This window comes from Lampris incognitus, chromosome 7 (genome assembly GCF_029633865.1).
Source record: "Lampris incognitus isolate fLamInc1 chromosome 7, fLamInc1.hap2, whole genome shotgun sequence".
NCBI lineage: Eukaryota > Metazoa > Chordata > Actinopteri > Lampriformes > Lampridae > Lampris > Lampris incognitus.
The window spans coordinates 65,709,928-65,723,157 of record NC_079217.1 but is presented as its reverse complement, the minus strand read 5'-3'; the positions used below and the strand labels follow the sequence as shown (position 1 = coordinate 65,723,157).

The window sequence follows — 13,230 nt, the reverse complement described above, 5'->3', positions numbered from 1 at the left end:
GACAGAGAACTTTCATACCGCATATCATTTAGGCAGAAACAAGTCCAGCAAAAGATTTATTTTAAGTAAAAATAAAATGTTGACTCTATTCCAGCACTAACTGGCAGCCAGGGAGGACAGTCCAGAACAGACACCAGGTAACAGACACCAGGTAACAGACACCAGGTACCAGACACCAGGTACCAAACACCAGGTAACAGACACCAGGTAACAGACACCAGGTACCAAACACCAGGTAACAGACACCAGGTAAGAGACACCAGGTACCAGGTCTCCAGGTGAAATACGTTGACATTATTTTGGCATTCATTGCAGTGTTTGACGTGTGTGTGTGTGTGTGTGCAGGATGTCCAGTAGGTTGTCGTGTGTGGAGGCTCTGCGGCTGCGTGCTGTGCTGGAGGACTGCTCACATCAGCTGGCTGTGTTAGGAAATGTGATGCCGCAGAGGTCCAGGAGCTGCTCACAGGCAGATGAGGACCACACGATGGACCACATGGACAAGATCCAAAGAGACAGGTGGGGCTTACATACCTTTGAACAAGAACTGCAGTCTGGACAGGCTCTGACAGAGCAGTCCAGTGTTTTCATCTGGGAAGAGCTGAGAGATGTTGTAAAATAAGTGTAAAGGACACGTTAACACACCATCATACATACAAATATCTGGAAACACAAACACTGTAGACCAAATGATCTGGAAACACAAACACTGTAGACCAAATGATATGGAAACACAAAGACTATAGACCAAATGATCTGGAAACACAAACACTGTAGACCAAATGATCTGGAAACACAAACACTGTAGACCAAATTATCTGGAAACACAAACACTGTAGACCAAATGATCTGGAAACACAAAGACTGTAGACCAAATGATCTGATGGAAAACACAAACACTGTAGACCAAATGATCTGATGGAAAACACAAAGACTGTAGACCAAATGATCTGGAAACACAAAGACTGTAGACCAAATGATCTGATGGAAAACACAAACACTGTAGACCAAATGATCTGGAAACACAAACACTGTAGACCAAATGATCTGGAAACACAAATACTGTAGACCAAATGATCTGGAAACACAAAGACTGTAGACCAAATGATCTGGAAACACAAACACTGTAGACCAAATGATCTGATGGAAAACACAAACACTGTAGACCAAATGATCTGGAAACACAAAGACTGTAGACCAAATGATCTGATGGAAAACACAAACACTGTAGACCAAATGATCTGGAAACACAAACACTGTAGACCAAATGATCTGGAAACACAAATACTGTAGACCAAATGATCTGGAAACACAAACACTGTAGACCAAATGATCTGGAAACACAAACACTATAGACCAAATGATCTGGAAACACAAAGACTGTAGACCAAATGATCTGGAAACACAAACACTGTAGACCAAATGATCTGGAAACACAAAGACTATAGACCAAATGATCTGATGGAAAACACAAACACTGTAGACCAAATGATCTGATGGAAAACACAAACACTGTAGACCAAATGATCTGGAAACACAAATACTGTAGACCAAATGATCTGGAAACACAAACACTGTAGACCAAATGATCTGGAAACACAAAGACTGTAGACCAAATGACCTGGAAACACAAACATTGTAGATCAAATGATCTGGAAACACAAACACTGTAGACCAAATGATCTGGAAACACAAACACTGTAGACCAAATGGTCTGGAAACACAAAGACTGTAGACCAAATGATCTGGAAACACAAAAACGGTAGACCAAATGATCTGGAAACACAAAGACCATAGACCAAATGATCTGATGGAAAACACAAACACTGTAGACCAAATGATCTGATGGAAAACACAAATACTGTAGACCAAATGATCTGGAAACACAAAGACTGTAGACCAAATGATCTGGAAACACAAAGACTGTAGACCAAATGATCTGGAAACACAAACACTGTAGACCAAATGATCTGGAAACACAAAGACTGTAGACCAAATGATCTGGAAACACAAAAACTGTAGACCAAATGATCTGGAAACACAAACACTGTAGACCAAATGATCTAGAAACACAAAGACTGTAGACCAAATGTGTTTCCTCTGGGGGCTCCGGTTTCCTCCCACCGTCCAGAGAGTTCCAGCAATGTGTTTTGACTGGTGGTCTAGACCAGCAAGTCTTATCCAGAAAGGGCCAGTGTGGGTACAGGTTTGTGTTCCAGCCAAGCAGATACACACCTGTGTCTCCTAATCAAGTTCCTCAGAAAAGACTCTGCTGGTGGATCAGTGGGATCAGGTGTGTAACTGCTTGGTTGGAACAAAAACCGTCACCCACACCGGCCCTTTCTGGATAAGACTGCCCTGCTCTAGAGTCACTGATGTATGAAGGACAAGGGCATTGAGGCAGTCGGGACCGAGGACTGGATCTCTGTTTTATCATCTGGTGTATGTCCCTTCTCACTCTTTCTTCTCTCTCTCCAAAAAACCCTGAACATCAAACTTCTGTCTTCTGAAAATCGAACTTGTGTCATAATCATCATCATCTGGCCGACGGACTTGATGAACGTGTCTGTGTCTCGCTCCCGGCAGAGAGTTTGCGGTCGGTGTGATTGACAGTTTGCTGGCGGAGCTGAAGGAACAGCAGACGGTCCAGTGTCTGCTGGAGGCCGTGGAGGCTGAACACAGGAGGAAGGCTCACGTCCAGCAAGTCATCAGCAGGTTGACACAATCACATGAATAAACACAACACATTTATGAGCCAGTCTCAGAAACACAACACACATCCAAATAACCAGTCAGCTCAGAAAAGAGAAGACCGATGCCGCTTCATGATGGTCCAGACCTCGTTAATGTTGGACCAAGATAAGAAATACAAGAAACACTTCACAGTCTTGGACGGCACGGTGGTTAGCGTGGTGGCTAGCGTGGTTAGCACGGTCGCCTCACAGCAAGAAGGTCCTGGGTTCGAGCCCTGGGGTAGTCCAGCCTTGGGGGTGGTCCCGGGTCGTCCTCTGTGTGGAGTTTGCATGTTCTCCCCGTGTCTGCGTGGGTTTCCTCCGGGTGCTCCGGTTTCCTCCCACAGTCCAAAGACCTGTAGGTCAGGTGACTCGGCCGTACTATGTTGTCCCTAGGTGTGAATGTGTGTGGGCCCTGTGTGATGGCCTGGCGGCCTGTCCAGGGTGTCTCCCCGCCTGCCGCCCAGTGACTGCTGGGATAGGCTCCAGCATCCCCGCCACCCTGAGAGCAGGATAAGTGGTTGGGATAATGGATGGATGGCTGTCCCAGTCCTCCCTCGTGAGGACAGGGGACAGACGGTGTCTTTCCTTGCTGTGTACTGTAACATGAGGTCATCACGTCAGAGTGGCGACATTCGGCCATGGAGACCTCCTGGAAGTTGACCGACCAATCATGGTCTTGCGTGTGTCACAGCTGAAGAGTAGAACTGGAGAGGCGGATGGAGTGAACATTAAAAGGAGGGAGGAGTTGTTTCTGTTATTTCAGGGAGGAGGAGGCGGAGAGGAAGATCGCCACTTTACAAAAAGAGCTGCAGGATGTCCGCAGAGAGACTCAGCGGGAGCTGCAGGTAGGCGGAGCCCAAAGCCCTGCAGACAGACGCGTTGTGCCCCTGCAGCTCAGCACAGTGTGGTCTGCTTCCTCCTGCAGCGGCGCCAGGAGCTGGTAGCGGAGCTGGAGCGCCGCCTGCTGGAGATGAACGAGAAGACGAGCGCGGAGAAGAGTTACATCCACAGCAGCACCCAGCAGCAGATCCACCAGACTCAAAAACTCAACTCGCACAACGAGAAGAGTCTGGAAGACCAGATTAAGGTGGAGTTCGTCTTTACTTTAGTCTACTTACTTTTACTGTAGTTAAGTTACAATCCAAAGATTTACTACATGTACAAACAATTCTTTTGTAATACTTTATTACTGGTAAAGTTAAGTCAAGCACTAATCCGTGAACACCAGGTCCTGCTGACTGTAGCGGTGAGTGGTGTGGATGGGTGGTGTCTGGTAGGATTCACCAGGACACATGGCAGGTGCATAGTGCTTCACCTTCTAACCAGCAGATATGACACAACAAGCTGGTAGAAGACCTTCACCAACACATAGTACTACATCAGTAAGTACAACACATAGTACTTCATCAGTAAGTACAACACATAGTACTACATCAATAAGTACAACACATAGTACTACATCAATAAGTACAACACATAGAACTACATCAATAAGTACAACACATAGTACTACATCAATAAGTACAACACATAGTACTACATCAGTAAGTACAACACATAGAACTACACCAGCAAGTACAACACATAGTACTACAACAATAAGTACAACACATAGAACTACATCAATAAGTACAACACATAGTACTACATCAATAAGTACAACACATAGTACTACATCAATAAGTACAACACATAGTACTACATCCATAAGTACAACACATATTATTACATCAACAAGTACAACACATAGTACTACATCAATAAGTACAACACATAGTACTACATCCATAAGTACAACACATATTATTACATCAACAAGTACAACACATAGTACTACATCAATAAGTACAACACATATTATTACATCAATAAGTACAAGACATAGTACTACATCAATAAGTACAACACATAGTACTGCATCAATAAGTACGACACATAGTACTACAACAATAAGTACAACACATAGATCTACATCAGTAAGTACAACACATAGTAGTACAACAATAAGTACATCTCAGTTTCCACCAGGTTTTATGCGTGGTTCTAACACAGCAGCCCTGCTGATTCTCATTCATCTGGAATGAAGCTCAGCCCACACTCACCCCACCACCACCTACATAGGACACACACTGGTACAGTAATGAAGCTCAGCCCACACTCGCCCCGCCGCCACCTACATAGGTCACACACTGGTACAGTAATGAAGCTCAGCCCACACTCACCTCGCAGCCACCTACATAGGACACACACTGGTACAGTAATGAAGCTCAGCCCACACTCACCTCGCCGCCATCGACATGGGACGCACACTGGTACAGTAATGAAGCTCAGCCCACACTCACCTCACCGCCACCTACATAGGACACACACTGGTACAATAATGAAGCTCAGCCCACACTCACCTCACCACCACCTACATGGGACGCACACTGGTACAGTAATGAAGCTCAGCCCACACTCACCTCACCACCACATACTTAGGAACCACACTGGTACAGTAATGAAGCTCAGCCCATACTCACCTCACCGCCACCTACATGGGACGCACACTGGTACAGTAATGAAGCTCAGCCCACACTCACCTCACCACCACATACTTAGGAACCACACTGGTACAGGAATGAAGCTCAGCCCACACTCACCTCACCACCACCTACATGGGACACACACTGGTACAGTAATGAAGCTCAGCCCACACTCACCTCACCACCACCTACATAGGACACACACTGGTACAGAAATGGTGGGGTGAGTGTGGGCTGAGCTTCATTACTGTACCAGTGTGTGTCCTATGTAGGTGGTGGTGAGGTGAGTGTGGGCTGAGCTTCATTACTGTACCAGTGTGTGTCCCATGTAGGTGGTGGTGAGGTGAGTGTGGGCTGAGCTTCACCACCTACATAGGACACACACTGGTACAGTAATGAAGCTCAGCCCACACTCACCTCACAGCCACCTACATAGGACACACACTGGTACAGTAATGAAGCTCAGCCCACACTCACCTCACCGCCACCTACGTAGAACACACACTGGTACAGTAATGAAGCTCAGCCCACACTCACCCCACCGCCACCTACATAGGACACACACTGGTACAGTAATGAAGCTCAGCCCACACTCACCTCACCGCCACCTACATAGGACACACACTGGTACAGTAATGAAGCTCGGCCCACACTCACCTCACCACCACCTACATAGGACACATACTGGTACAGTAATGAAGTTCGGCCCACACTCACCCCACCTCCACCTACATAGGACACACACTGTTACAGTAATGAAGCTCGGCCCACACTCACCCCACCTCCACCTACATAGGACTCACACTGGTACAGTAATGAAGCTCAGCCCACACTCACCTCACAACTCACCTCACCACCACCTACGTAGGACACACACTTGTACAGTAATGAAGCTCGGCCCACACTCACCTCACAACTCACCTCACCACCACCTACGTAGGACACACACTGGTACAGTAATGAAGCTCGGCCCACACTCACCCCACCTCCACCTACATAGGACTCACACTGGTACAGTAATGAAGCTCGGCCCACACTCAACCCACCTCCACCTACATAGGACACACACTGGTACAGTAATGAAGCTCGGCCCACACTCACCTCACCACCACCTACATAGGACACACACTGGCACAGTAATGAAGCTCGGCCCACACTCACCTCACCACCACCTACATAGGACACACACTGTTACAGTAATGAAGCTCGGCCCACACTCACCCCACCTCCACCTACATAGGACACACACTGGTACAGTAATGAAGCTCGGCCCACACTCACCCCACCTCCACCTACATAGGACACACACTGTTACAGTAATGAAGCTCGGCCCACACTCACCCCACCTCCACCTACATAGGACTCACACTGGTACAGTAATGAAGCTCAGCCCACACTCACCTCACAACTCACCTCACCACCACCTACGTAGGACACACACTTGTACAGTAATGAAGCTCGGCCCACACTCACCTCACAACTCACCTCACCACCACCTATGTAGGACACACACTGGTACAGTAATGAAGCTCGGCCCACACTCACCCCACCTCCACCTACATAGGACTCACACTGGTACAGTAATGAAGCTCGGCCCACACTCAACCCACCTCCACCTACATAGGACACACACTGGTACAGTAATGAAGCTCGGCCCACACTCACCTCACCACCACCTACATAGGACACACACTGGCACAGTAATGAAGCTCGGCCCACACTCACCTCACCACCACCTACATAGGACACACACTGTTACAGTAATGAAGCTCGGCCCACACTCACCCCACCTCCACCTACATAGGACACACACTGGTACAGTAATGAAGCTCGGCCCACACTCACCCCACCTCCACCTACATAGGACTCACACTGGTACAGTAATGAAGCTCAGCCCACACTCACCTCACAACTCACCTCACCACCACCTACGTAGGACACACACTTGTACAGTAATGAAGCTCGGCCCACACTCACCTCACAACTCACCTCACCACCACCTACGTAGGACACACACTGGTACAGTAATGAAGCTCGGCCCACACTCACCCCACCTCCACCTACATAGGACACACACTGTTAAAGTAATGAAGCTCGGCCCACACTCACCCCACCTCCACCTACATAGGACACACACTGGTACAGTAATGAAGCTCGGCCCACACTCACCCCACCTCCACCTACATAGGACTCACACTGGTACAGTAATGAAGCTCGGCCCACACTCAACCCACCTCCACCTACATAGGACACACACTGGTACAGTAATGAAGCTCGGCCCACACTCACCTCACCACCACCTACATTGGACACACACTGGCACAGTAATGAAGCTCGGCCCACACTCACCTCACCACCACCTACATAGGACACACACTGGTACAGTAATGAAGCTCGGCCCACACTCACCCCACCTCCACCTACATAGGACACACACTGGTACAGTAATGAAGCTCGGCCCACACTCAACCCACCTCCACCTACATAGGACACACACTGGTACAGTAATGAAGCTCGGCCCACACTCACCTCACCACCACCTACATAGGACACACACTGGTACAGTAATGAAGCTCGGCCCACACTCACCTCACCACCACCTACATAGGACACACACTGGCACAGTAATGAAGCTCGGCCCACACTCACCTCACCACCACCTACATAGGACACACACTGGTACAGTAATGAAGCTCGGCCCACACTCACCCCACCTCCACCTACATAGGACACACACTGGTACAGTAATGAAGCTCGGCCCACACTCAACCCACCTCCACCGACATAGGACACACACTGGTACAGTAATGAAGCTCGGCCCACACTCACCTCACCACCACCTACATAGGACACACACTGGTACAGTAATGAAGCTCGGCCCACACTCACCCCACCTCCACCTACATAGGACACACACTGGTACAGTAATGAAGCTCGGCCCACACTCACCTCAACACCACCTACATAGGACACACACTGGTACAGTAATGAAGCTCAGCCCACACTCACCCCACCTCCACCTACATAGAACACACGCTGGTACAGTAATGAAGCTCAGCCCACACTCACCCCACCTCCACCTACATAGGACACATGCTGGTACAGTAATGAAGCTTAGCCCACACTCACCCCACCTCCACCTACATAGGACACACGCTGGTACAGTAATGAAGCTCGGCCCACACTCACCCCACCTCCACCTACATAGGACATACGCTGGTACAGTAATGAAGCTCGGCCCACACTCACCCCACCTCCACCTACATAGGACACACGCTGGTACAGTAATGAAGCTCGGCCCACACTCACCCCACCTCCACCTACATAGGACACACGCTGGTACAGTAATGAAGCTCGGCCCACACTCACCCCACCTCCACCTACATAGGACACAGGCTGGTACAGTAATGAAGCTCGGCCCACACTCACCCCACCTCCACCTACATAGGACACACGCTGGTATAGTAATGAAGCTCGGCCCACACTCACCTCACCACCACCTACATAGGACACACGCTGGTACAGTAATGAAGCTCGGCCCACACTCACCCCACCTCCACCTACATAGGACACACACTGTTACAGTAATGAAGCTCGGCCCACACTCACCCCACCTCCACCTACATAGGACACACACTGGTACAGTAATGAAGCTCGGCCCACACTCACTCCACCTCCACCTACATAGGACTCACACTGGTACAGTAATGAAGCTCGGCCCACACTCAACCCACCTCCACCTACATAGGACACACACTGGTACAGTAATGAAGCTCGGCCCACACTCACCTCACCACCACCTACATAGGACACACACTGGCACAGTAATGAAGCTCGGCCCACACTCACCTCACCACCACCTACATAGGACACACACTGGTACAGTAATGAAGCTCGGCCCACACTAACCCCACCTCCACCTACATAGGACACACACTGGTACAGTAATGAAGCTCGGCCCACACTCACCTCAACACCACCTACATAGGACACACACTGGTACAGTAATGAAGCTCAGCCCACACTCACCCCACCTCCACCTACATAGAACACACGCTGGTACAGTAATGAAGCTCAGCCCACACTCACCCCACCTCCACCTACATAGGACACACGCTGGTACAGTAATGAAGCTCGGCCCACACTCACCCCACCTCCACCTACATAGGACACACGCTGGTACAGTAATGAAGCTCGGCCCACACTCACCCCACCTCCACCTACATAGGACACACGCTGGTACAGTAATGAAGCTCGGCCCACACTCACCCCACCTCCACCTACATAGGACACACGCTGGTACAGTAATGAAGCTCGGCCCACACTCACCCCACCTCCACCTACATAGGACACACGCTGGTACAGTAATGAAGCTCGGCCCACACTCACCCCGCCGCCACCGACATAGGACACACACTGTTACAGTAATGAAGCTTAGCCCACACTCACCCCACCTCCACCTACATAGGACACACACTGGTACAGTAATGAAGCTCGGCCCACACTCACCCCACCTCCACCTACATAGGACACACAATGGTACAGTAATGAAGCTCGTCCCACACTCACCCCACCTCCACCTACATAGGACACACGCTGTTACAGTAATGAAGCTCGGCCCACACTCACCCCACCTCCACCTACATAGGACACACGCTGGTACAGTAATGAAGCTCGGCCCACACTCACCCCACCTCCACCTACATAGGACACACGCTGGTACAGTAATGAAGCTCGGCCCACACTCACCCCACCTCCACCTACATAGGACACACGCTGGTACAGTAATGAAGCTCAGCCCACACTCACCCCACCTCCACCTACATAGGACACACCCTGTTACAGTAATGAAGCTTAGCCCACACTCACCCCACCTCCACCTACATAGGACACACACTGTTACAGTAATGAAGCTCAGCCCACACTCACCCCACCTCCACCTACACAGGACACACACTGTTACAGTAATGAAGCTCAGCCCACACTCACCCCACCTCCACCTACATAGGACACACACTGCTACAGTAATGAAGCTTAGCCCACACTCACCCCACCTCCACCTACATAGGACACACACTGTTACAGTAATGAAGCTCAGCCCACACTCACCCCACCTCCACCTACATAGGACACACACTGCTACAGTAATGAAGCTTAGCCCACACTCACCCCACCTCCACCTACATAGGACACACACTGTTACAGTAATGAAGCTCAGCCCACACTCACCCCACCTCCACCTACATAGGACACACACTGGTACAGTAAAACCAGCAGATTTAAGACTTGACTGAGGAGCTTCATCCTCCTCTATTGTCTGTAGAACAAAAGAAGCAGGAAGGTCCCGGGTTCGAGTCCCTGGGTAGTCCAACCTTGGGGGTGGTCCCGGGTCGTCCTCTGTATGGAGTTTTTATGTTCTCCCCGTGTCTGTGTGGGTTTCCTCCGGGGGCTCCGGTTTCCTCCCACAGTCCAAAGACCTGTAGGTCAGGTGACTCAGCTGTACTAGATTGTCCCTAAGTGTGTGTGTGTGTGGGGGGGGGAGGGGGAGGGGGAGGGGGAGGTAAAGCTCTCACTTCACCAGCCAGTCTTGGTTCCAACCCTCACCTATGGTCCTGAGCTTTGGGTGGTGTCTGAAAGGGGGAGGTCGTGGATACAAGCGGCTGAAATGAGTTTCCTCCGTAGGGTGTCTGGACTCAGCCTTAGAGATAGGGGGAGGAGCTCTGGAGGGAGCTCGGAGGAGAGCCGCTGCTCCTTCACGTCGAAAGGAGCCAGTTGAGGTGGTTCGGGCATCTGATCAGGATGCCTCCTGGGCTCCCTCCTTTGGAGGTTTACCGGGCACGGCCAACTGGGTGGAGACCCCGGGATAGACCCAGAACTCTCTGGATGGACTACATGTCCAGTCTGGCCTGGGAACGCCTTGGGGGGGGGGGGGAGGAGGAGCTGGAGGGAGTTGCTGGGGAGAAGGAGGTCTGGAGTGCCCTACTTAGCTTGCTGCCTCCGCGACCCCACCCCGGAGAAGCTGCTGATGATGATGAATGAATGAATGGATGAATGGATGAATGAATGGATGAATGGATGGATGAATGGATGGGTGGATGAATGGATGGGTGGATGAACGGATGGATGAATGGATGGATGGATGGGTGGATGGATGAATGGATGGATGAATGAATGGATGGATGAATGGATGGATGAATGAATGGGTGGATGAATGGATGGGTGGATGAACGGATGGATGGATGGATGGATGGGTGGATGAATGGATGGGTGGATGAACGGATGGGTGGATGAACGGATGGGTGGATGAACGGATGGATGAATGGATGGATGGATGAATGAGTGATATGATGGTGGCGGGGTAATTAGGGGTCGGTGTGTGCGGGCCGTGAACTGTCACGGGCCCCAGTGCAGCTGCATCACCTGCAGGTATGGTCGTTTCTCCACCTGCTCCAACTTTACATTAGTCCTCCACCAGGAGTCTGCTGCCATCAGTCATAAATACACCCAACCAGCAGGGGGCAGAGCTGTGTGCGTCTTCTAGTGTGTATCATCGTGTGTGTGTGTGTGTGTGTGTGTGTGTTGACAGCGGCTCCACCTGCAGATGGAGGAGGCTCAGAGAGTCCACCAGAAGACGGACCGCTTCCTGAAGGAGAAGCTGAAGGTTTCTACACCACAACTCTTCTTTGTCTCATCCATCACATGGGGGTGGGGGTGGGGGGGGGCAGGAACTTCATCCAAACGTCTCCTGCTGCGTCTCCTCAGGTGCGCGAGGAGCAGCTGGAGGAGAGGAAGGAGCGTTACAGGACACGTTTGGAGGAGAAGGAGAGCGAGCTGCAGGCCATGACGAGCAGCAGGACCTCCACCCGGAGCGCCCTCCAGGAGAGAGCCCGGAAGGTGTAGTACTCTTCCTGCCACCACCTGGCGAGATGGGAGTCCCCCAGGCCAGGCGTGGTCCTGTCCAAGTCCACGCTACAAACTGGACTTAGTGAAGTGCAGTGAACAGTCACCCCCACCCTCACCCCCACCCCCACCACCTTCCTTGTCCTGTAATTCTTTTCATTTTTCTTACGAAGCTTTCGGCCTTCTTCTGTGTCTTTATGTCGTCATGCCTTTATGTGACGTGCTTGACCCGCCCTTGTTATGTTATATATATATATATATATATAATGTTATATAAATATATATACATGATATATGAAGATATCATTTATATATTCATACATCTACTCCTACTACTTTCGGCTGCCGTCGTTAGGGGGCGCCACAGCGTTTCCATTTTTTAATATATAATTTATATATTAATATATAAATGGCGGCCTGTCCAGGGTGGCGAGATTATATATATAAATATTATAATAATTATAATATTATATTCTATATTGTAAGTATTATATTATTATATTATAATGATGTTGTTATGATATAATTATAATAACTATAACATATTTTATAATGATATATATATAGCATTATATATTACTACTACTACTACTACTACTACTTCCGGCTGCTCCCGTTAGGGGGCGCCACAGCGGATCATCCGTTTCCATCTCTTCCTGTCCTCTGCATCTTCCTCTGTCACACCAGCAACCTGCATGTCCTCCCTCACCACCTCCATAAACCTCCTCTTTGGCCTTCCTCTTCTCTTCCCTGGCAGCTCCATGTTCAGCCTCCTCCTCCCAGTATACCCAGCATCTCTCCTCCCAGTATACCCAGCATCTCTCCTCCCAGTATACCCAGCATCTCTCCTCCCAGTATACCCAGCATCCTCCTCCCAGTATACCCAGCATCTCTCCTCCCAGTATACCCAGCATCCTCCTCCCAGTATACCCAGCATCCTCCTCCCAGTATACCCAGCATCTCTCCTCCCAGTATACCCAGCATCCTCCTCCCAGTATACCCAGCATCCTTCTCCCAGTATACCCAGCATCTCTCCTCCACACGTCCACACCTTCTCCACCTGTCTCTCTTGC

The 13,230-nt window shown here is 49.9% G+C and overlaps 1 protein-coding gene across 1 annotated transcript; it reads left to right on the top strand.

Annotated features, from left to right (window-relative positions):
* The first annotated feature begins 346 nt into the window (after nucleotides 1-346).
* iqcg (IQ motif containing G) lies at nucleotides 347-12,157 on the top strand. Its single transcript, XM_056282929.1, has 6 exons — nucleotides 347-516; nucleotides 2,584-2,712; nucleotides 3,496-3,577; nucleotides 3,658-3,819; nucleotides 11,844-11,918; nucleotides 12,020-12,157. The coding sequence occupies exons 1-6, from the start codon at nucleotides 347-349 to the stop codon at nucleotides 12,155-12,157; spliced, it is 756 nt and encodes a 251-aa protein (XP_056138904.1).
* The last annotated feature ends 1,073 nt before the right edge of the window (nucleotides 12,158-13,230 follow it).

What these genes read in the sequence shown, in the direction of transcription:
- iqcg (XM_056282929.1), top strand. Translation starts at nt 347, where the DNA reads ATGTCCAGTAGGTTGTCGTGTGTGGAGGCTCTGCGGCTGCGTGCTGTG. An exon ending in GTCCAGCAAGTCATCAGCAG is followed by an intron (nt 2,713 to 3,495) that starts GTTGACACAATC and finishes CTGTTATTTCAG; the next exon opens with GGAGGAGGAGGCGGAGAGGA. An exon ending in GTCTGGAAGACCAGATTAAG is followed by an intron (nt 3,820 to 11,843) that starts GTGGAGTTCGTC and finishes GTGTGTTGACAG; the next exon opens with CGGCTCCACCTGCAGATGGA.